This window comes from Podarcis muralis, chromosome 2 (genome assembly GCF_964188315.1).
Source record: "Podarcis muralis chromosome 2, rPodMur119.hap1.1, whole genome shotgun sequence".
Lineage (NCBI taxonomy): Eukaryota > Metazoa > Chordata > Lepidosauria > Squamata > Lacertidae > Podarcis > Podarcis muralis.
The window spans coordinates 99,514,685-99,539,894 of record NC_135656.1 but is presented as its reverse complement, the minus strand read 5'-3'; the positions used below and the strand labels follow the sequence as shown (position 1 = coordinate 99,539,894).

Below are 25,210 nucleotides of genomic sequence, written 5' to 3'. Positions count from 1 at the left end.
AGTTTGTGCGCCACTGCCCCGCGCTCCCGCCCACTTTGCCCGCGGCCTCCCCCTCTTCGCTCTGACGGCTCGGGGGAGGCTTGGGAGCGGTGGACGAGGTGGGCACCATTGTCCTGCACCCCCAACAGCCCTCGTGGTGGCATCCTAGGCTGTTTTAGCAGCGATATCATAAGCCCGCGAATATAAGCCACACTTTAACTTTTCACTGTCGGAATTTTGGGGGGGGGGGAGTGCGGCTTATATTTGGGCCAATACGGTAGCATCGTTGCATATAAACAAACCCCTTTGCGCATCTTAAACATGTTTGAGGTCAAGGGATAGCGCCCTCCCTGGCCACTGATTCATCTGCCAGTCATGCTTTTCACTTCCATGCTCAGTGAGCACAAAGGACCTGAGACATGTATGCAAACAGGGCTTCTTCTGTAGGACCCAGAAAGACCCTTGCAAAAGGTTGTTTTATGTGCATAGCTAGTACACGCGCAGGGGACCTCTTTACCCGCTCGCCAAACACGCTGCTACAGGCAGGTGTGGTGAGCAGTCTCAGGGAACAGCCACCCCCTCCATGTGGCATTTAAATATGTGAGAGGTTTGCCTGACCACCCCCAGCATGGTATTTGACAAGCTGGAATCGTGTTACGAATAGCAATCAAAGATGGCACCTGGAGCAGAAGAGAGGGGACCTGGAACAAGAGAGACTTAAGTTATTTCACAGGCAAAATTCTGACACAATCCTACTCAGTGTGAGGACCAGCACTGGGGGTTTCAGGTTCAGTATTCATTCTGCAGAAGCGCATATTTAAAGCGCTTATTCAGCATTGAGAGTCATGGCTTCCTCGCCAAATAATCCCGGTGACTGTAGTTTGTGTCTCCGAACACCTCACAGCTCCCAAATCTCTCCTGTTCCGGGTTGCCTCTCTCCTGCATGCCATGCTGGTGCACTAGGCCGAAATGCACCCAGGCAGTTGGAATACAGGGACAGTAAGAAGTAAATTACAGTGGTATCTCGGGTTACATACGCTTCAGGTTACAGACTCCGCTAACCCAGAAATAGTGCTTCAGCTTAAGAACTTTGCTTCAGGATAAGAACAGAAATCGGGCTCCGGCGGCGTGGCGGCAGCAGGAGGCCCCATTAGATAAAGTGATGCTTCAGGTTAAGAACAGTTTCAGGTTAAGAACAGACCTCTGGAACGAATTAAGTACTTAACCTGAGGTACCACTGTAATTTGTTCCGGAGGTCCGTTCTTAACCTGAAACTGTTCTTAACCTGAAGCACCACTTTAGCTAATGGGGCCTCCTGCTGCCGCCCTGCCGCCAGAGTATGATTTCTGAAGCAAAGTTCTTAACCTGAAGCACTATTTCTGGGTTAGCGGAGTCTGTAACCTGAAGCGTATGTAACCTGAAGCGTATGTAACTCGAGGTACCACTGTATTGGATGCAAACAGACGCACAGAGAGAAAAAGACATGTTGTGTTGAAGTTGGGGCAGGGGGAATCCAGTTATAGACAGAGAGCGTTTGTGCTGATCATGCCATGGTTCAACCCTTGTATGAGACAGTTGCATATTCCTGCATTGCAGGGGGTTCAAGGATTCTATAATGACAGCAAAGCGCAACATAAGTCAATGGCATCCCTGCTCCCCAAATATATGTGGACACACACACAAAAATCCATACATGTGTTTTAGGCAAATATGTCTCTTCATGCCTCTCTCATAAACGCGCGGATGTATTGCAATGAGGCAACTGGCGGGAACATTGTAGTTGTCTCCTGGCACAGCGGTGGATGGTTCCCCACATGCAAACCCACTATGGATATTTACGCCAGATGCTGGTGAAGTGTGTGAGATGGGAGTGGAGAGTGGAGCAGGGCGTTTCTCCTGGAGTGTCGTTTTAGTGATCAACATCAGCCTGTGACCAAGAGGTCTCATCTGAGATGTTTTGCAAGGTTCTATAGGCCTGTATCATTAAGTGGTAATCTTACTCTCAGCTCTTGTCTTCCAAATCAGTATACAGTGGTACCTCGGGTTAAGTACTTAATTCGTTCCGGAGGTCCGTCCTTAACCTGAAACTGTTCTTAACCTGAAGCACCACTTTAGCTAATGGGGCCTCCCACCACTGGAGCCCGATTTCTGTTCTTATACTGAAGCAAAGTTCTTAACCTGAAGCAGAGTGTGTAACCTGTATATAACCTGAAGTGTATGTAACCCGAGGTACCACTGTATAAGATTATGCATGGTGTGAAGAAAATGGACCTTTACCTAATACTAGAACTCAGTGACATCCAGGGAAGCTAAATCTTGGAAGAGCCAGCAGAGATGTAAGAACAAAAGGCAAAAGAAAGTAAGGTTATCAAGAGTCCACCATGGCTATGATCTATCTCCACTGTTGGAAGCAGGGCTCTCCTTACGTTCTTATGTTAATGAAAGTAGCAACGCCAGCCTGCAGTGCATTAACTGTATCTTCAGTTTTAAGCATGTATCATACAGTTGTAAAGTTGGAAGGGACCCCAAAGGTCATAAATAAATTTATTTATGTATTTATTCTTATAAGTAAATGTAAGGTAAAGGTAAAAGACCCCTGGACGGTTAAGTCCAGTCAAAGGCGACTATGGGGTTGTGGCGTTCATTTTGCTTTCAGGCCGAGGGAGCCGGCGTTTTTCCACAGACAGCTTTCCGGTTCATGTGACCAGCGTGACGAAACCGCTTCTGGCGCAACAGAACACGGTGACAGAAACCAGAGCACATGGAAACACTGTTTACCTTCCTGCCACAGCGGTACCTATTTATCTACTTGCACCGGTGTGCTTTCAAACTGCTAGGTAGGCAGGAGCTTGGACAGAGCAAGGGGAGCTCACCCTGTTATGTGGATTCGAACCGCCAACCTTCTGATCGGCAAGCCCAAGAGGCTCAATGGTTTAGACCACAGCACCACCCGCATCCCTTACTTACATTATAAGTAAATGTATTTGTGCACAAACACTATGAGAGAGAAGGCCGGAGGAGCTCTCCCCTTCCCTCCTGCCTCCTGCATTATGGAGTGAGTTTCATGCAATATTGTGCCCTTGTAGTTTGAAGGAGAAAGGGGGCACAGCTCCACAAGCAGTGTGAAACAAAAAGGGAAAATTCAAGCACAAGAGATGAAAGGCGGACCTGAAAGGAGCTGAGCTTTGCCTTGGGGCAATCAATAATGCTAGAGCCCAAAGCAAACTCAGCTGAGCAATGGGACTAGGTTATCCATTCCAGGGAGATATTCTTAGAAAGTAAGCAGATCACATCCATCAATTCTTCATCCCCGATTTAGGATTCCAATCCTCGTGGGCTATCTTGGATGGTTTCAAAATTATTCTTACCTCCTGCAAACTCAATGCTAAAGGTCAGGGGAAAGCAAAATATGGGATTACCTGAAGTGTCGCAAGTCTGCTTGTCCCTTGGCACGGCTGTCGGAGGTACGCTGTGTCTGTAGACCACGTGTGGCTTTTTGTGCTCTTCTGCATACTCTTGCTGGTCAGGCGGTATCAGTGGCTCTACAAAATACTCTCCATCATGAGACCTGAACGTGCCGAGCTGAGAAGGAATGAAAATAACACAATGAAACTTCCAGCAGAGCTGTGCTGAGGAGAGAGAAGATTCATTCAACAACTTTGAAACAGGGCAGAAGGGGGCAAAAGAGGGCAGGACTCCTTACCTTTCAGAGCTTTGCAGAAGAAGGGATTCCAACAGGCACGGCTTGCATCATCATCATCACCACCATCATTTTATTATTTATAACCCACCCATCTGGCTGAGTTGCCCCTGCCACTCTGGGTGGCTTCCAAAACATGAAAACACCTGGCCATTCTGTTTCTAAACTTCTGCTAAGAATGGGAATTTGCACAAAGGCTGCATTTGCATGACTGTCTACCTGTATTTTGGGTGGCTTTGGTACACATGGCATGTATAGTATTTGCTTTGCATCGTTGGCTCTTTCCCAAGATTCCTTAAGGTGAATACTACGTGACGTGTTTGAAGGCCTGCAGATGAGGAAATTGCATGCCTCTGGACGTCGCTGAACTGCAACTCCCATCATCCCCAAACAACTGGTCATGCTGACTGGGGCTGATGGGAGTTGGAGTCCACCAGCATCTGAAGACCACACAAGTTCCCCACCCCGGCCACAGAGGAACAACGTCTACTTGCAGCTCCTTGAATATAAATTCAACGGCCAAAAAGAATCTTAGGTACCACAATGAAGTAGTAAGCAGATGACTTTGTCCTGCTCTTTGACTCCTTGAACTGTTTTAAAAATTGTGCAAACCACACACTAACTCTACCACTGAGGTGCAATCAAATGAGCAGGCCAGCAGGAGGGAATTTCTCAGATGTTCTGCTTTTACTCATCACCGATTTCTCCCCATCCACAAGCTGCACCTTGAGGTATTTATGTATTCTTGGATGGATGGAGGTGGGCCACTTTTTCTGGACTAACCAGCAGCACTGGGCATGGATCAGTGAACTGAGAGAGAAACATCTCTTTTCTCAGGCTGGATTTCTATAAGAAGCTACAAAAGAGCCAAGAAGAGCCTGTTGGATCAAGTCAATGGGCTTGATCCAGTCCAAGCATCCTGTGGCCAACCGGATGCCTGTTGGAAGCCAGGATTCGAACACAAGGGCACTCTCCCCTCCTGCGGTTTCCAACAAGTGGGATTACTGCCCTCATATGTGGAGGCACAGAAGAGCCATCAGAGCCCTCTTCTCCATGAATTCATCTAAAAGAAACCTCTTTTAAGGTCCAGGTTGGTGACCATCATCACTGCCTCCTTCGGGAGGGAGTTCCATATGCACTGAGTGAAGAAGCACTTTGCTTCATCTGTCCCGAACCTTCCAACATGCAGCTTTGTTGGACGTCTTATTTGTAGGTTATCATCCTGGATTTCTCAAACACGATCAAGATTGGAGGTGGCACAAGAGATCACATCTCAGGAACACTTAAAGACACTCGCTGCAGACGTGGCCCCTCGTACGGATCCAATCAAATTACAAACAGGGCCCTGCTCGGTCCCATTCCCACCATTCCCCACAGGGGCTTGTGGAGGGAAGATCTCTCTTGACGTCTTCCTCGCCTTTCCACCTTAAGTTTCCAGCGGGCTGAAGAGGCTGGGAAGTTCCTGGACTCCCTTAAGGTCGATCCCAGTAGGAAGGCACAGTGCCTGAGCTCCCGTTAGGAAAATGAGCGTTATTCCCCCTCCTCTTCTGGTAAGCCATGCTTGTCTAGAGGGCTGGCAGAACACACTCCCACCCCCTGGTGGCTCTTTCCGCAGAGCCCTGGGCCCTCCCTCCCCTCCACTGCCTCCGCCCCCTAAGCATCAGAACATCACAACAACAACAATGGCACAGAGGTTTACTACAACTGCGCAAGCAGCATCTTGGAGGAAAGGAATATGGTTTTGCGGGGGGGGGGGGAGAAAACGGGCTACCTGTCACTGGATCCCTTTCCCACCTTTGATGTACACCTGTAGGGCACTGCCCCAGGCAACCCCAGCACCAGGACAGTTCTGCCTGGTAAGTATGGCTAAAACTTAGCTGCTTGCACCTCTCTCTCTCTGGAACAGAGGGGGGATTGGGGAAGGGGGAGAAAAGCAAAACCTCTCATCTTTTTTCTTCCACATGCAACTGGGACAGAAAGCTGATAAGCGTCAGGTTTCGACAGCAGGACCCAAGGCTTTCTTACAACTTCTTAAAACAGGACTTCTTCCAAGTGGGGAAATGACAGCGTAATCAAATTACTCTTTTGGTGCTCTGAAAGCTGGGAACCGTACCACTCTTCCTGCAAACCCACCTACTGGATCAAAGTAGCAGTATCTATCCTGAATATATACCCCCATCCTCGGGCAGGCTTCCTTAGCAAGAACTGCGCACACTGTCTGACACCGTGCCATGCTTTTCAACTTAAAACCTGTTAAACTAGAGAGGAGCCCTGCCGGCTTTAAGGACACTTTTCAAGAAACTTCCAAGTTGCAGAGCAGTAAACTTTCGTCCCTAGGGGGAGCGAGGGGGGAAGAAAAGGGGAAAACACACGCTGCTTCTATTTGTCTCCTTCCACCTTAAATGGCTCTCGGGCTCAGAGCACCACCCTTGTTTGGGGTTCTGCTGACTGCGAAGCCTCCTCCCATCAAACCCACCCATCTGCCCCCTCCTCCAAAAAGCCGTCTGGGGTAACCCCACCTCCCAGCTTCCTCTCCCATGCAATCCCAGCCTCACGTCAGAGCCCTGCAGTTCCCCTGTTAAGTCTCCTTGGCTGGACACTGCTCATGTGTTTGTCAATGGGAATGGGGGGAGAGAAGGACTTGGCTCTAATGACCTTTGGGAGAAAAAAACCCCAGAATTTGCTAATGATCACTGCTTGTTCCTGGCAGATCCTTGCCCCCCCCCCAACCCTCCTTTCTCCCTCCCCGCATCGCTTTTCCCTCTTCCCCATCAATCAAAACGAGCTCTCCTCAAAAGTGAATCCTTTGATTTTTGATCTACTGCTCTAGCCTCGGACCACAATGGCAATTCCTTAACTTTTGTTTCACTTTTTTTTAAAAGAGTGCTTTGTAAATAAGGCGGGGGGGGAGGGGGGAGGGAGAGATGCTGAAGGAAGGAAAGCAGCCAGCTCCGATATCCATCAGCAAACAACTTTTAACAAACAGGAGTTTTGCTTTGTTTAAAAGCCTTATCTTTAACTTCAGCACTCCTCCTACATGCAGACAGGTTCCAATAGAGCCACGGGGCAAGGATGTTTAAAAAAAGTGTGACATAATCCCAAGCATCCCCAAGTGTGGTTCAGAATCAAGGGCTGAGAATGAATTCCTTCCACCCCACCCCACCCCTGCCCCTATAAACAACAACAGGGGCTGTCCATCTTGTGACAACAAAACTCCATCCACAGCCAAGACCAGCAAGGAAGGCCACTTAACTTACCATCCCAGAACAGAGGCTGATGACTGCTGTGTGCTGGGGCTGGGTATTGACATGTCCTTTGTAGAAACAGTGCTTAATGTCACTTTCCTCCTCCTCGGTGTAAAAGTTTGTTTGGTTAACCTCAGGTACTCCCAGGAAGCTGACAGTGAAGAGAGGAGCAATAAATCCCGAATGGGCTGTAAGGTTGAAAAAGAAGTGTTGCCCAAAGGCTGTGAGCCTATAGTGCGCTTGGACGGCACTGGAAGATGGGGAGGAGGAGGAGGTAGCATCTGGGCCCCAGGCCTCAGCGTCCAAATGGAGACTCCGCTTCTTCCTTCGAAAGTGGACCTTGGGAGGGAAGGGCTCTCCAAACTCATTCACCCGGGTGGGGGTCACTATCTCGTACTCACTCAGAGCCTCCAGCAGTTTGGCTGTCGAGAGGGAACAAAACAGATCCCTTGTGAGCGGATGCAAGTGTGTGCGTCTGTGTAGTATACAATATTATTTCCACCCTGTGGGACTGTGAGAAATCCAGTACCAAGGGAAACCAGCAACTGCCCCATAGCGGGGCCATTTCCTTATCTGTGGGAAAGACACAGTAAGTGACTGTGGAAGGTGCTTTTTCTGAACACTGCCCATCTTTCTCAAGAGTTTTAACTTGCCTCATTCACTTGAAATATCTGATGTGCATTCTGCAAACGCTCACAAAGGTAAAGGAGGCTGGCGGTTTAGAGCAATAGGGCAGAGGCTGCCTGTGAGGGGAAAAAAAAACTTTCCACTCTTATGTAACCATGCTAAGCACTGCGAACAGCACATGCACTCGGCAGCACAATTGCACAAACGGGACGTAAAATTCCTTAACCACCGCAAAATGCACACAGGTATATATGAATGTTATGTGCACCGCAAGGTTGACATCTCCTAAAGCCCTATGCGGCTCTGGAAAGAAAGCACTTAGTGCTGGGCCACTGCAAACAGCATCCTTCTGAGGCTGAGCCAAGCAGTTCAGTTCAGCCGAAGGAAACGTTCAGGAGGTGAGGGAATTAACAGGTTTGCTAACAGGAGCTCCGAGCCTTCCCCCCGCCCTCCCCAATGCAAAACTTTTGCCTTTAAACACTGAGCACAAAAAGAGCGAACAGAAATGTCCAGCTGTTTGCAGCAGAAGTACACATGGCACAAGTGCTGGAGTTTTAGGTTTTTGGTTTTTTTATATAAAAAAAAAAATTTAGGGAGGCTGCTTTCCAGCCACAGGCAGCGAAAGAGAAAAGCAAACCGACAGCAATGTTGCGGGGCTGCAAGTGTTTCGAAATCTTAAGCACAGCATACATATATTTGTAGGCGGAGCTGCTAGCAGACTGGATACGTCTGGAGCTCCAATTGCTTAGGAACGCTTTCTGCGCTTTGCAGATTTGCCTCCCCGCGTTGAAAAGAAAAGCGTGACACCCCCTTCACCCCACCCCGCCACAAGCAAAGCAATGGCAAACTTAAAAAGAAAAAGAAAATTATTTTTATTTTATTTTTTAAAAAAGGCGCTGCTGTATCTTACCTTGTCTCAGATGCAACCTTTCTTTCCTTGCTGCTGCACCGGCTACATTCAAGAAGTCTTGCAGGAAGAGCGTGCTTAATCCCACTGCCCATAACACAAGCTGCATGGTGGTTTGTGCCGCTCCGTTGCAGCGGGTCAGCCTTTCCACACCCCCGTTTCGTCCCCTTCTTTCGCCTTCTTGCTGCTTGGAGGTGGGGTGGGGGGGAGCGAGGAGAGCGGGGGGGGGGTTGTTGGAGCCAAAACTTCAGAGAGAGCTTTTTCCCCCACTCTCCTTGGCTGCCTCCCCTCCTCCCTCCCTCTCTCCTTCTTCCCTCCCTCCCTCCTCCACCTCCCGCAACTTCACTTTTATTAAACGTGGGGATCCCTCCGATCCGAGTCGCTTTCTGCTGTGGCCACCACTGCCCGCTCTGGAGAGTTGTTGATCGGCAGGAGCGGAAAGACTCGAGCGCGGTGGATCGGGTGCACCATAGTGCAGGGAAGAGGGGCTGGCGTGCGGGGGGGGGGGGGCGGGAAAGACGCCGCTGCACTTTTGGTGGGCTGCCTCCTTTGCTCTCCCACCCACCCCTCTCTCCCTCTCCCCCCCGTTTGCCTGCCGGACTAGAGAGTGCTTGGGAACCACTTTAGGATACCGGAGTAGGGGCGGGATCGCAGAGATCAAATGCCCGGAGATCCCGCCTCCCTTTAAGGAGGGGATTGAGAGAGAAGGAGTTTCTTGCGTGCGTGCGTCCGTGTCCCCCGCGTTACTTGCAAGAAGAGTGTCCCGCAGCGAGGCTCTGGGATTCGCCTTTCCAAATGAAACGTTGGTTCTTGCAGGTTCGGGTGGAAAATCGAAAGGGCTGGGCCTCCTTCCGAAACCGAGCCCAAAGGCACGAGAGATCCGAGATCTTAAGTTTTTGGAAGAGCGATCAGGGCCGGAGTTGGGGGTGGGGGTGGTTGAATTCGGCAGCCTGGGCTGCCAATAAATGTGGCACAATATAATCATTTCCACAAAAAGTTTTTGGTGGCCGGCTCTTCGGTTTCCTTTTGTGCACTCCTCCTTCGTCACTCTCTCCACCCCTGTCTGCTGAAAGCCAAAACTGCCCGCTTGAATTACTCCCCTTCTCTATAATTTGTTTTCTTCCAAAAGAAGGGAGAAGCTACTTTGAAAAGTATAGGCGGCAGCAGGCAAGCTTCGCACCTATTTATCGTTCCTTGGACTGAGAGTTAATCTGGAACAATCGCGCGCATTATTAACACTTTATGGAGTGTGGAAAAACCCTTTGTCGCTTCCCTTGATACTGAGAGAGAAAGAAGGGGGGGGGGGGAGAGAGGTCACCAGCCACAAGAATCCTACCTTTCTCCCTTGCTTTTTTGTTTATTCTCTGCTTATTTGGATTTTGTTGTTGTTAGTTTTTCTTAGTGAAACCGCAGGACCTCTTGCAAAGTAAAGCTTTATTTAGAACAAGATATACTTCCTTGGAAGTAAGCCCCATTCATTGTGATTTACTCCGGAGTAAACTTCCACAACATGAGTTGCATAATTCAAAGGAAGCCAAAGTTCACGCTTGATAGGGTGATCCTATGGCCCAGCTAGGTGCTGCCACTATACCTATAGGAACCTACAGTGATTTAACTACTAGGGAGCCTGAGGTTCTCCAAGCTCTGTCTAAAGCACAGGAAAGAGCAGCAGCAGCAAAAAAAAAAAGAGGGGGGGACAATGAAAAATGACAGCCACCCCCAGCTATTCCTATCATGGCATACGCTGATGATATCACCACAATACCAATACATATGTGGGCCCAATCAATCAAAGCTGGTGACAGCTCCCACTGGCCAATCACCATATGGCACCAGTGGAACACCAAAGTGATGCCACTCAAACCAGAATGGTAGTTAATGGTGAATTAAAGCAGGCATAGGCAAACTCGGCCCTCTAGATGTGTTGGGACTACAACTCCCATCATCCCTGACCACCAGTCATGTTAGCTAGGGGTGATGGGAGTTGTAGTCCCAAAACATCTGGAGGGCCGAGTTTGCCTATGCCTGAATTAAAGTATGACTTGTAGTACAATATAAGCTGAAACATGCTGATTATTTTCTTTCTCACATTTTTTGGGGGCAGGGCAGTATATATTTGTCATCCTCACAACAGTTCTATAAAGTGGGTTAGACCTGCCTCACCACAGAGTTTGGACTACAGCAGGCATAGGCAAACTTGGGGGCCCCCATATGTTTTGGGACTACAATTCCCATAATTCCTGACCACTGGTCCTGTTAGTTAAGGATGATGGGAGTTGTAGTCCCAAAACAGCTGGAGGGCCGAGTTTGCCTATGCCTGGACAATAGCTTCCTCCAGCCCTCCAGCAAGTGCTTGGGTTGACGAAGGTTTGGTTATACTAGAGGTGTCTTGCTTGAGATCATCTTGGGAACTTCTGGCTACGCCCTTTGTCCCCCTTTGACCTCTTGCACCAGAACCCAACACCCCTCTTTGTCACTTTTGCCAGAAATCTCAGATCATAACCGCTCCTCCTTTTCAAATATTCAAAAAAACTGCAGAACATTGCGGCAGCAACCTCTGCCACCCATCTGACGGCACTATAGTATATTTCAGTTCCCAAGGAGCCAGACTTCACACTATCCCAATACACATTGTGTAGCGACATATTCTACTTTCCTTTAATTGATCGTAGGTGTGGGGAAGCCCAATTGTTACTGGGATCACAGCGTGTGGGGAGGCTTATTCCATTCTCCCCCAGCTGTGGTGTGGGAGACAGCCACACTCCCCATAGATTCAGGAGAGACAAGAAGACCACATCCACACCGTACATTTAAAGCACTATGAAACCACTTTAAACAGCAATGGCTTCCCCCAAAGAATCCTGGGAATTAAACATGCTGAGAGTTGTTTGGAGACCCCAATTCCCCCTGCAGTGCTGTAATTCCCAGAGTTCCTTGTGAAAAGAGATTGTCTGTTAAAACCATTCTGAGGATTGTAACTCTGAGGGGAATCAGGGGGTCTCCTAGCAAGTCCTGGCACCTTTAACCACCTACAGCTCCCAGAATCCTTGGGGGGGGGGGGGGAGTAGAGTGCTTTAAAATGCATGGTGTGAACATGACCAGGAGTTTGGCTTCTTAAAAACCCTCTTCGCGTGTTACTTGTGCGAAGGGGCAACATGGACACAAAATGGCTGTGGTGGGGCCTTGTGTTTAGTCCCACCCCTAAGGCTGCGCAGCTCATCTGCCAACCTCATGTTGTTGAAGGTTAACTGCCAAGGTGGGGAACCTTCCTCTCTGTGTAGATTCCCCCTATGAGATTAAGTTTTACAATTTTATCTTCAGCAAAATCATTATTATCACATATAATATATATAGATCCCCCTCCCCCCCCTCCAATGGCTTCCCTCAGCTTCCCCTTCTCGTTCTTTAAATATTGCTTGTCCTGCCTAATTTGTTGTACCTTAATTTTTTGATCTTTTAATTAAATATTGTTATATTCTTATCACTTTTATGCCCTATTTCCCAAGTCACATCTTATGTTTTATTATTTACCCCTTTATTGTCTCTTAACTTTTTTTGTTTATTTTCTTAATTGTAAGTGTTTACTCAAACCCTGCTCGTGAGTTCACTTCTTTGCAATGTTTCTGTAGATTCACCATAAATGGTTCCCAGTCCTTTTTAAAGTCTCTATTGTCCTTGTCTCTTCGTTTCCCTGTAAGTTTCACCATTTCAGCGTATTCCATCAGCTTTTCTTGCCATTCTTCTTCTGTTGGTATCTTGTCATCTTTCCATTTGGGTTTAGCTAGTAGCATCCTCGCCGCTGTTGTAGCGTAAATAAAGAGTTTCTTCCATTATTTTGGCAAGTCCTGGCCTGTAATGCCTAACAGAAAAGCTTCTGGTCCTTTTCCCAAAAGTTATCTTAAAAACATTTTTTTCATTTCATTATAAATCATTTCCCAATAGCATTTGACTACTTTATAATTCCACCACATGTGGTAAAACGTGCCTTCTTTCTCTTTACACTTCCAACACTTATTAGAACTTGTTCTATACATTTTTTGCTGTTTTAACAGATTCCCTGTGTGATTTAGACCCTTGAAAGATCAGAGTCCTAAATCACATGGGGAACTGGTGTGGATAGAAAAGGTGTCCTCGAAAAGTTAAGCCTCAACATGGGAGAGGTTGGGTGGAGCCATGTAACCTTGGTGACAGGACTAAACCCCTAAAAAACAACAACCCACGTTGCCCTTTCAGGCAAGTAATGGGTGAACAGGGCTCTAAATACCCTAATATTACAGACCCAGTCAATGGCTTGCTTTTTTTTACCTGCCTAAACTGGAAAAACAACAACCATAGAGTCATCAAGCACTAAGACCCCATAGCCCACCAACACAATTCTGGTGAGTTGGGTATAGGTCACAAGTTGAGCAGGTGTGGTTTGATAAGGTTTGCAGCTTCAATGCAGGACAAGGGTCCTATTCATAGGTGCCGTTTCTCATCTTGTAGAGCAGGCCTGAGGGGAGAAAACCTCACTAGCTGAAATTTGCCTTTCTGGGAAACGGTTTCCACTAGCCATTTCAAGCAAGGGTATTTGACCCTCTGCTCTCTGTGTTAAACTTAATGCGGGGGGTGGGCAGTAAATGGAAGAAAATAAAAGCAGTGAATAAAATACAATGAGAACAAGCAGTATGCAGTCCCAAGCGAGGGTATTTGTTTTTTCTAGTAAATAATCCAAGTTGCAGAGTTTAGGTAAATCTGTTTTTAGGGTGTTTTAATTTTAGTAAATTAATGTAATGTAATGTAAATTAATGTAACAAGGTTTTTTATCTATATTTTTATCGCACGCACGCACACACACACACACACACACTCTACAGTGCTATTTTTCTAGAAAAAGAGTGCCAGAACTCACCATGAACACCTCCCTTGTTCTCTTATAATGGCAATGGAGCCCACCTGAGTTCCCTTGAGTTCTGGCTGAAAAATGCCATATATATCTATATAGTATTGGGGATAGGGGAGAATCTTCATCTTCCGAGACAATATGGGAACCATAACACAGCTACTTTTCAAAATTTGCACTTCTTTGAATTTTGCAGTGCAGTTCTCTTGCTAGGTAACATGCACAATAATGCATGTAGGGCAAGGAGTGCATTAGAATGCATACGTTAGTGAATGTGTATTAGGGGAAATAGCATTGGAAAATGTGTGTTTTAGAAAAAATTGCACCAAAAGGCTGATGAATTTATAGAGGACTTTTAAAAATGTGAATTGGTGTGGAAATATGGAGAACTGAAGACTGGAAACATGAGAAACATGGAGAGACCATAACCTATCTATTTCATAAAATTTATACTCCACTTGACTGTAAAAGCAAAACCCCTAACAACCTCAGTTTACAAAAAGACAAAACAAGAAAAATTCAAAACCATACTTTGAAACACACAAAAGTGAAAATACTAAACCAGTTTAAAATTACCTCAACTTTCTAAGAATCTAAGTTGGCTTGTCTAAATGAGAATGTTTTTAGCAGGCATCAGAAAGTACAGAGATGGCGCCTGCTAGATCTCAATAGGCAGGGAGTTCCAAAGTTCAGGTGCTGCCACACCAAATGACTGAGTTCTTACAAATGTGGAAATGAGTATTGCTTGACCCCTCCCTTCATGGTACGTTACCATTGTAACCAGTGGTAAGTAATTGTGGTTGATTTCAGTTGACCTTATTGCTACAGTATTGCTATGCCACAAAAAACTAGAAGGACATGCAATTCACAGTGTCGTTCTTGTACAGGGATGATTGACTGCCACTGCCAACATGCCCAGTGAATGCGCTTTTGACTTTCCACAACCCACATGGTTTATATATCAGTAGGGAATTAATCTCGACTGAATTAATTTTTGGTGATGACGAGGACAATACAATGCTCTGAAGAAGAGCAGGATTTTAAAGTGCCTAACTTTGCCTGGATAGTTCAAACAATAATTGTAACAGTATTGCTTTTATAGCTTCTCCTGTCCATTGGAACATAAGGCGCTCCATGTGAAAAAGCACAATAAAATCTATTGCAATCTTATTTCCAGATTATTTCGAAAGATGTGTGCTAAGTATTAGCTATGCTTCCTTGGGCTTTTTAGCTTGTTGAAAGCTTAGAGCAAGCATTTACATTAGTAAGCAAAATGCTGATGTTGTTGTTGTTGTTAAATTAACAATGTATTTTCAAGTGGTGCAGAAAGAAATCAGCCATTGAAATAATCCCTTGTTCACCCACATGAAAATATTCCTATCTTAAAAATTTTTTTTTAATTATTTCTGCACTCCTTTCCCATCTTCATAAATATACACAAGGAGGCTTACAATAATGTATAAAACAGCAGCACAATAAAGCCACATAATTAAAACTAAAAGCAGGTTAAAAGGCAGCAGCAGCAGCAATCAAAATGACACTTTTAAGAGCAGTGCTCAGGGAAAGCTTGTACAATTGTATTCCCTGCCCGTCTAAAAGCAAACAGCTGTGTGCCAAATAGACCTCCTTAGAAAGGTTATTTCAGATTTAAGATGAAAAGGCCCTGTCCCAAGTACCAGGCTCAGCACCACTAGTCAGGCTGGCACTGTATTACCTCTCACACTGACTCAATGCAAATCTTTATTACGGTCATAAGGTAAAGGTACCCCTGCCCGTACGGGCCAGTCTTGACAGACTCTAGGGTTGTGCGCCCATCTCACTCAAGAGGCCGGGGGCCAGCGCTGTCCGCAGACACTTCCGGGTCACGTGGCCAGCGTGACATCGCTGCTCTGGCGAGCCAGCGCAGCACACGGAACACCGTTTACCTTCCCACTGGTAAGCGGTCCCTATTTATCTACTTGCACTTTGACGTGCTTTCGAACTGCTAGGTTGGCAGGCGCTGGGACCGAACAACGGGAGCGCACCCCGCCGCAGGGATTCGAACCGCCGACCTTTTGATCGGCAAGCCCTAGGCGCTGAGGCTTTTACCCACAGCGCCACCCGCGTCCCCTATTACGGTCATAGACCAGCATTAAAAATCTAAAAAGCATTTAGATTTAAAATCTAAAAAGCATTTAGACAAGGTGAATATAAAAGTCTATAAGAATTTAAAAGAAGCTAAAAGAATCCAAAAGAAGGGTCAGGAATATTGGGTGGGCGTAGAAGAGCACAAAAGGTTGATATATAAAGGCTTTAACTATCATTTACAGAGCACTCTGATATGTTCATTAAAGCTGATTTGTGGCACAGGTCATCCTCCTACGAATCTCGAGCGCTGCTGTGCAGAACCTAGCAACACTATACGTCGCAGCAGGATCGGTATCCGAGAGCAGCAGGGAGGTGTAAAATTGTCCTGTGTGCTCTGGGTACTTATGAAGTAGTGGGGAAATCAGGCTAGTAAGGATGACTCTGGAATACAGTGGTACCTCAGGTTAAGTACTTAATTCGTTCCGGAGGTCCGTTCTTAACTTGAAACTGTTCTTAACCTGAGGTACCACTTTAGCTAATGGGGCCTCCTGCTGCTGTCGCGCCGTCGGAACACGATTTGTGTTCTCATCCTGAAGCAAAGTTCTTAACCCAAGGTACTATTTCTGGGTTAGCGGAGTCTGTAACCTGAAGCGTATGTAACTTGAGGTACCACTGTACTGGAGAAGGACATGCTCTAATGTTTCTACTTGTCCCAAGTCACAGGAGCATTGTCTTCTGGGTAGTCAATCAGCCTTCAAGAACGGCCGAGGGGAGGGCATGACATCGAGGCAGGGTGAAAGCCCTTCTGTGTTTAGACACTTCGATTTTAGTTAGATATGCCATAGGGGAGGCAAGGTGGATTCCGTGGCAGTAAACGTTGGAGTCCTGGCTAGATCCAATTGGCGCTCTGTGTCTACTACCTCATACTGACTCAACCCAACTATGCTGCCACTCCTCAGCTTGCCCCCAGATGACCATTTTAGCAATGGGTAACCAGTGACGCCACTTTCAAATGGGATCCATGCTTGACTGCATGACCATATAGAGTGTGTAGCACAGAGCTGAGGGCCTCCCGAAGTCTGGTCCTTCCAAGGATCCTCCAACCATATATCTGATGGTGGGTGGACCAAAGGCAGGGCATTGAATGTTGAATAAAGCGCTTTGAGCGGGTTTGTATGAAGGACGCCATTCTTGAGATACTCTTCCTATCCCTTTCATTACAATCGTATGCTCAAATTATGTCTCCTCGGCCGGATAGGATCATTACTAAACCCTGTTACTTTGGCAGAACAGATGCTACCTAGATTTACTGGATTTTAGCAGTAAACCTCAGCTGAAAGGTTTGAGGAAGTCTGGAGGGACGCAAGAGAAATTAATAAGACCAGCGCAGCCTATGAACCCTATATGTGCTCAGTAACTCGGACACTGCAGGTCCCATGATGCAGTACATAATAAATCCACAAAACAACCCACAGGTCTGAAAATTCTACTGAAAAGCCACTTGGTGATTCCAGATCAACAATCCCGGGAACTGATTTTTTTCCTCTTGCAGGAATCAAAACAATGGTTGTAAAATCAGAGTTTACAGTAATATGAATCACCTTGCCATATTTTTTGGAAATTTCATGTATGCCTGATTCTGTTTTCTACTTTCTCTTAATAACACCCCGTTTCTTATTGGCTGACACAAAATAATAATGCAAATAATTGCTAGAATTCTCATTTCTGCAGCAAAGACTAGGGAAAGGGATATTCTATCTCAGTTTGTGTCTGTCTTTGGCTAATAGAATTATGATATATTTTAAAACGGTGTATATGTACTTTTAGTGTTTTGTTTTTACCAAGTCTGTGTCTATATAAGAAAGTTTGTTGTTTTATTCAATCAACCCGCAATACTTGATATGCAATACTTTAGCCATCTTTCCTTATTGAAATATTTCAGTTCATCACAAATAAGGGAAACTCCTTTGTGAATAAAACAACATTTACAGAAATGCAGAGTGAGGACAATGTAAGGGAGGGAGAGAGAGAAAGGTTTCAAGCATGTGAAATGCAGGAAACAATCTTGTTTAAGCTGATTAATTTAAGAACCTTGAGGACTGGTGGGTTTGTGTATTTAAAAGAAGAGACATCACCAAAGTTCATAGGCTCTGAAGAACATGGACTTGCTCAACTTGCAGGGTTCAGATGCACCGGCAGCGCAATCCCGGTGGGGTTCCATCGCGGCTGTCCCCCCGCTCGTGCTGGGCACCCCACCCCCACAGGCAGCGCGTCCCGCCCCCAGGACGCATGCCACGCCCCTTTGGGCAGTGCGCCCCGCCCCCACCTGCTCTCCGCCCCCGGTGCTGGAGCATGAAGCTCTGCCACGGTTCAGATGCATTGCAAATACTGCTGCATGTTCCTCAAAAGTTGTTTTCTGACTCCAGATTAAAACAACCACCAACCTCATTCCCCGGTGCCTTCAAATTTGCATTAGCGACATCCCAGACAACAAAAGCCCTGGGAAATGTAATTTTGCCTACACTGACTGGCAGCAGCTCTCCAGGATTTCAGACAAAGAATATTTCGAGCCCCACCAGGTGTGTGTGTGTGTGTGTGTGTGTGTGTGTGTGTGTGTGTGTGTTTGATCCTGAGCCCTCCTGCATGCAAAACGGATGCTTTACCACTGAGTTGCAGCCCTTAGTGCAAATACTGGCAGAGAAACTCTATTATACTTTGTGCATATGGTCATTATGTGGCAAATCGTGGTTAACCCACCCCCCCCCCCGACCATCCCCAGCAACAAGCCCAGACCAGCTGGAAGCTGAGTGCGAGAAGCATGTTTGGCAGAATTAGGTATGTTCCTGGATGCATGTCAGGATGTTTCTCAACATGCTTTGCAGCCACTAGCTAGCACTACCCTGCAAGGTCCAATTTTTGTAAACCACATCAGCCTATTAGTAACTAATGTAATATACATGTCCAAACAAGTTAAAATAAACCCCGGGAATACAAAAGAGGCCAATCCGTTCTTAAAATTACTTCAGTCTGTTGGGCACACTTTCCCTGAAAAGCCATTGTTCTTGCGTTCTGCCCTGGCTCGGGATGAAAGCAGGCCTTTGAAGGCTGAGGGAGGTCAACCACGTCTACGGTGGTGGAGCTCTGACGTTACCTGCTCTGGGTAAGGGACTGCAGAAAATAGGTGAGCCTGTGGGAAATTAGTTGGGGAAAGAACACAAGGCTGGACAGTGCCTCCTATTGTGGAGAGAGGATGGATAGGTGAACATCTAGATTGGCTTCAACCAGAGCCAGGGCCTTTTCAACTCTGGCTCCGGTCTGGTGGAACGCACTGCCTCACGAGACCAGGGCCCTGCAGGATCTGATTTCTTTCCGCAGGGCCTGTAAGACAGAGTTGTTCCACCTGGCCTTTGGCTTGGAGCCAATTTGATTCCCTCCCTTTCTTTCTTTTTTCCTTTCCTTCTCCTCCTGCGATGAGGCTACATTTTAATATTTTAATGTTTTCATATTTTAATGTTGTATTTTAATTTTGTTTTTAAGTTGTAATCATTCAATTTGTTTTTATTATTGCTTGTAAGCCACTCTGAGCCCGGCCTTGGCTGGGGAGGGCGGGATATAAATAAAAATTATTATTATTATTATTATTTGCACAATCAGGTGCAGATGTGGTTTGGGTCAATGTGCAGGCCAGAAGGAGCCCACAAATGTTTGCCCAAATAAATATTACTAACATTAGAACCTCTTCACATCACCTTCACCGTTCATGCTAGAGCAGTGTTCTGCTCTAGTCCAGATTTACCCTGGATGGCAATAAGGACACCACCATCTTGCTGCAGAAGAATGGCCTCATCACAGGTTCCCCTTCCTTTTTAAAAAAAAATCAAACATGGCCAAAGTGTGCTTTAGCACTGGAAAGAAAAACGGCATGTCAAATAATTAAAGAGACAGAAAAACTGTTTGTGAAATGGGAGGAAACTGCCGGTGGGATGAGAGGGAGGGATAGTTGCTGGTATCCAGCAGCTTAGGTTTTATGTGTGTGCTTTGTTTTATTTTAGAAGGCTGTTTCAGGGCTTCTGTTGGATCAGTGCAACCCCCCAAAAGGAAATCAAAACACTTTTGGTATTCTCAGAACGTTGCATGCATGAGAACGGAGTATATGGTTGTTCTTCACCAGTGATGTCACAGGCACTAGCCAATAGGCACCCATGGCAATCACATGACTCACAGCCTGTGAAATTGCAATGGCCAAGTGAAAACTTTGCATTTATTCTAGCCACAAAAAACTGAAGTATAAGTGGCAGGAAAAACTGAAATATGATGTATCTGAAGAGACACTAGGAAATACTGTAAAGTTTCTGCCTTCTGTGAGGTATTGATTCTAGCTCTCAAAACACTGTACAAAGCAGGCCATATAGTGTTATGATCAGGCTGTACACATTACTGGTGGTATCTATTTGAGTAAAGCTGCAATTCTATAGTATACACACTTATCTGATAGTAAATCACACTAGACCCAATGGGACTTACTTCTGAGTAGAAGTAGGATCCATCCATCCGTCCATTCATTCATTACATATGCATTCTGCCCCATAACACAAAGTTCTCTGGGTGGCTCAAATTAAACAAGAAAGAAATAATTTGAATGCAAGTAAGATGTAAAACATAATGGCAAGATTGTCTGTAAATTGCATTAAAGAGGGCCAATGGGGTCATATCCTCAGATTGCTCCAGATTCTGAAGAGTACACAGGAAACCTGGACAACCTAAAAAGAATCATGCGAAAGAAACCCCAGCATCTAACCAAAATATTTCATCCCAAGCCTGTAAAGCGAATGGTGACTTTTATAGCACAATCCTATCTGCTTACTCAGAAACAATTTCCACTGTGTTGACTTGGAGCTTCCCCCCCCCCCCCCATGTAAGTGTCTAGGACTGAAGTCTTTAGGATTGCGTCAATGTTTTCGAGAAAGGATATGATAGTGGGGTGGTTTCTTTAAGGAACAGTATTCGGCATTAAATCCTTTGAAATAATATTATGCCGTGTGACAAGACTACATTGGCAAACCCATTCCTTTCACTGTGGTTAAGAGGGGAAAGATACGTCCTTTGAGAGTAATGATGGCCATCTGAATCCTTTAGCTTTTTTCTTCTGTATTCTTTAAAACCAGCTCCAAACTCAATGCTAAAAGGTCAAACAATAAATGCTTTTGCTGTTGTTTGTATTTCCAGGCTTAATCAACATACTTTTATGCTTACACTTAAAAGAGCCATCAACTGAGGAATGGTATTATAGATCAGCCCCTGCTGTGGCCACCAGTTCCTGGGTGGTATAGGGTCTGAATGACTTTTTATTGGCAGTTTGGATGATATACAGACAAGTCTCGTACAGCTCGGCGTTGTGAATCTTTGCAGATGGGACGCCCGGAGGAAAATCGCAGCCTAAGTGAATAGATATGCAACATCTGAAGGAATGGAGCCGTAATCCTAAATACCAACTCAGCAAATAGCTTCCCTATCATGAAGGATCTGTTTTTACTTACAGACAGCTCTGGATATAATATTAGTGCAAACATTACACTATGCACACACACACACAAAGAGGAAAGTTTCGTTTATGTGGGTCTGAAATCCAGATCCTCCCCACTCTATAGGATCGGATTAATTACCGAGTGAGCAGCCCAAATCTATGTGCTTGAATATTCATTCAAAATATCTGGGCGTATTAGCCCAGCCTAGAAAAGGTTTGCCATTTTTATCCTGACAAAATCCACCAAATCAGGGAGACTTAAGCTAGTAACAGCTAACTTGCCCGATGATTTTCACCAGCGTTTAGACCTGGTTCATATATTAACGGATCTGCATGTGAACAGGTCCCCTGAGAGCCAGTCCCAGGCAGAGATGGGGAGAATCAAGTAATTTTCACTTCGCGAATCAGTAAGCGAACTGAAGGCAGCTGTCGTGTGGAATTTGTACTTTTCCCAAATTTGCAATGCTGTCCTCAACATTAGGTGTGACGAAAAGAACTGGTGAAAAATGTTAGGTTGCAATGAGCTGGTGAGTCCCTCAGCTTTCAAATCAGAGTTAGCTAGATCAGAGCCAGTGAATTTAATGAGCACCATGAATGCAGCTGCAGCCCATGTTCTGTAAAACCTCAGACTGGGGAGGGCATGGATTCGATCCTTTAAGCAAGCGCCTAAATACCAGGAACAAATGCTCCTTTGCTGTAATAGAACTTCATCAATATCCCTATGGTTTTCTTTGCTTTGAGTTTCATGGGCTCCATATGACACTTCACTAAAGAGTATACAGTGGTACCTCAGGTTAAGAACTTAATTTGTTCTGGAGGTCCGTTTTTAACCTCAGGTACCACTTTAGCTAATGGGGCCTCCCGCTGCCGCCACACGATTTCTGTTCCCATCCTGAAGCAAAATTCTTAACCCAAGGTACTATTTCTGGGTTAGCGGAGTCTGTAACCTGAAGCATCTTTAACCTGAAGCATCTGTAACCCGAGGTACCACTGTACCTTGATATCTAAATGAACAAATTTGTTCTACAGCTTGTGGATCTAAACACCATTTATACCTGCTCAAAATCCCACTGAAATTAATGGGCTAACGTAAGTCAACCCAGGCCCTACCCCTCTGGCCCAGTGGGAATGTGTCCATGAACTCAGGTAATGCCCCTTGCTTGCCTAAATAGAGGATAGAGACAGGTAGGTGTGTTTATAGAAACTTGCCCACTGTACAAAGGCAAAATTTCCATTCCTTCCTCCACCGACTTTTGCCTCTGGCATGAGGCCCTAGGGAGGTTGTCCAGAACAGAATTTGGCCCTCAAGCTAACTGACTCATAACCATCAACCACTGAACATACCCAGTACATTTCAGAGAGCAAATATAGTATCTGAAATGTTACACTAGGCAAAATGTCTTTGTCTCTACAGAGTCAGAACTGTTTCAGACTCTCTGCCAATGAAAATAATCTACAGAAAAGTGTTTCCCCCCTTAACCTCTGGACTGGTCATTTGAGGGTGCAATCTTATTCTCCCTTATTTGGGAGTACTTAAACCTGAGTGGACATGTATAGCATTGCACTCTTAAATTATGGGCACAACCCAGATTTTCTTGGCATTACACCCTTTAGTTATCATGTATTCGACAGAGATTTTGCTCCTTTCTTCCGAGGTTCTACTATTTTCTGAATTTAGTGAGTCTTATCTTTACAGGAAGGGTTATCTCTTACAAATATATTTTCAGTTATTATGTCAGAGCGTTTGCTGTAAACCCTACAGCATCCAAGATTTTCAGCCCTAGTCAGGAAGCCAAAAACCTGCAGGTTCTTGGCATACATTTAATTTTCAAAAGTCTGCCTGCCAAGCAAAAGCTTTTGATCATGCACTGGTTGAAGGGTTTTTAATTTGTGACCAGACTCTTACCTAGTAGCTAGTTCTTCTGCCTCTGGCTTCCACTTCCCCGTTCCCCCCATATCTCATTGGCCCCACATAGCGCTCAGGGATTTGGGGGGGGGGGTGCATGTGTTTGAGCGAGTGTCTGCAGAAGGCTGGAGACTAGTTATAACTCAGTGCCCTCCAATATTTGCCAGATAAAAATAGGTGTACTTGTTTTACATTACATGGTGGGAAATGGCTCCTTGTAGCAGAGCAGAAACTAATTGGAACAAGCAAAACACTTATTTTTTTATTTTATTACAATATTGAAATTGGGAGGCTTAGAAAGCTTGTTACACAATTTACGAATTGTGGTTCACTCTTATAAAACTGAGGGGAAAGAACATCTATTTCCATCCCGCCAATTCTAGAGATGATGAATGTGACGTTGTCAGGTCTTTCATTTTTTTTAAAAAAAGATGTGTTATATTTTTCACAGCATCTAATAGTTGCAATGGTCATCATTCAAAAGGCCATATTCCTACCACATCCTGCCAGCGCAAGGGTCACCACTAGCATGATGGGACTTCCTTCCCTTCTCTCTGGATTAATAAACAATCCACCTTTGCAGGGAACTCTGGGAATTTTATCTCTGTGTGGGGAATAGGGGGGGGGGTCTCCTAACAACTCTCAGCACCCTAAACAAAACTACACCTCCCTGAATTGTTAGGGCAAAGCCATGATGATATAGAGTGGTACCACAGTATACTAATATTAATATTAATATTAATACTAATACTAATTTATTTATACCCTGCCCATCTGGCTGAGTTTCCCCAGCCACTCTGGGCGGCTTCCAGCAAAATATTAAACTACAATAATTCATCAACTATTAAAAGCTTCCCTAAACAGGGCTGCCTTCAGATGTCTTCTAAAAGTCATATAGTTGTAAATTTCTTTGACATCTGATGGGAGGGCCTTCCACAGGGCGGGCGCCACTACCGAGAAGGCCCTCTGCCTGGTTCCCTGTAACCTCACTTCTCACGGTGAGGGAACCGCCAGAAGGCCCTCGGAGCTGGACCTCAGTGTCCAGGCAGAACAATGTTGGTGGAGACGCTCCTTCAGGTATACTGGGCTGAGGCTGTTTAGGGCTTCAAAGGTCAGCACCAACACCTTGAATAGTGCCCGGAAACGTACTGGGAGCCAATGCAGGTCTTTCAAGACCGGTGTTATGTGGTCTTTCAAGACCGGTGTTATGTGGTATGTGGTCTTGGTCTTAAATATATGGTGTGGATGTGGCCTTAGCTGCACACCATCCTCTGGAATATTATCATGGGTTCCTCAGTGAGAAGATCAGGAAAAGTTCATATGCTTCCTTGAAAGGCAGGTAGCTCTACTATCTCCACTGTCAGAGGCACCTTGTCTTGGAATTCCAGCTGCTGGGAATCACAAGTGGGAGGATGGCTACTGTGTGCAAGCTTTCCATAACCATTTGGTTGGCCACTGTGAGAAGATGCTGCTGGGCTAATCGGATAGGCCTCTGGTCTGAGGCAGCAGACCACCCCGGACAGGACAATCCAGAGGCTTTCTTCTGGATGCACTGATCTAGTTGCCAGGCCCAAGGAAGCTGGCATGTTGTCAAGGTGATGGAGGCGCAATCCAGATGCTTCTTTGGAGACCAGCTGCCTCTTGCAGGACTGTGCTGCCTGCCAAAGATGGGAGGCCAAGGGGAGACAACCCTTGCAATCGCTCTGCATCCAGGAGCCTCACACATGCAGACAGAGGAGAGTGTGTCTCTGTGCCAACGACACAGATGTGCCAACCAAAGTTGGAAATGTAGTATGGTCTGCAGCTTGGAAAAAAAACTTGATTAAATAACATTGCATTTGGGGGTTGTTGCAAAGATTCATGTGTATGTGTGTGTCCACTTTTCAAAGCATAACAGTTTGACATGCTAAAGAAGGAGCTCATGTTATCTGAAATACAGAAAAGGCTATTTTTAGGAGTCTTTTTCAGTAAAGCAAGCAAGCAAGCAAGCAAACAAACAAACAAACAAATGTCCATTCACTTCCTTTCGCTCTCCTCCCTTCATAATTCACAGTACCAGCCCTCTTGCAGATGACAGTAATACTTTTCGTGAAATACCATACAATTTTTGTACTCAGATGTGGCCCTCAGGCTGAAACATTTGCCCGTCCCTGCTCTGACATACTATATAAATACTAAAATGAACCCTAATGTGGAAGGCCCGTAGATTTCAGTGGTGTTGGATGGACTGTGGGACTGCAGCCTTATTGAGAAAGAATCTTACAGAGGAGGAATTGCAATGGCTTATGGATGCTTCCCAGTTTATTTCGGCCTTTTCAGCAACTTCACATCTTTCAACTCATATTTCACTGAGCGGTATTTTTTGTCTAGTGT

General features: G+C 45.7%; 1 protein-coding gene and 1 long non-coding RNA gene across 8 annotated transcripts in view; one reads left to right on the top strand and one right to left on the bottom strand.

The window, feature by feature from the left end:
* Positions 1-8,695, bottom strand: part of ADAMTS9 (ADAM metallopeptidase with thrombospondin type 1 motif 9) — a 136,751-nt gene extending 128,056 nt beyond the window's left edge. For 5 of the 7 annotated variants that reach the window (XR_003705384.2, XM_028719490.2, XM_028719491.2 and 2 more), the window contains exons 1-3: positions 8,462-8,695; positions 6,937-7,346; positions 3,399-3,561 (exon numbers count right to left, since the gene is read on the bottom strand). Coding sequence is in view for 6 of the 7 variants with exons in the window: in XM_028719490.2 (XP_028575323.2) it covers positions 3,399-3,561; positions 6,937-7,346; positions 8,462-8,567 (679 nt within the window). In the remaining variant the exon portion in view is untranslated. The remainder of the gene's footprint in view (positions 1-3,398; positions 3,562-6,936; positions 7,347-8,461) is intronic. The other 2 variants (XM_028719487.2, XM_028719489.2) reach the window with 1 other exon arrangement.
* LOC144327031 (uncharacterized) overlaps positions 5,150-25,210 on the top strand; it is a 218,479-nt gene continuing 198,418 nt past the window's right edge. Inside the window, exon 1 of the long non-coding RNA XR_013392010.1 lies at positions 5,150-5,535. This is a non-coding gene — a long non-coding RNA (uncharacterized LOC144327031). The remainder of the gene's footprint in view (positions 5,536-25,210) is intronic.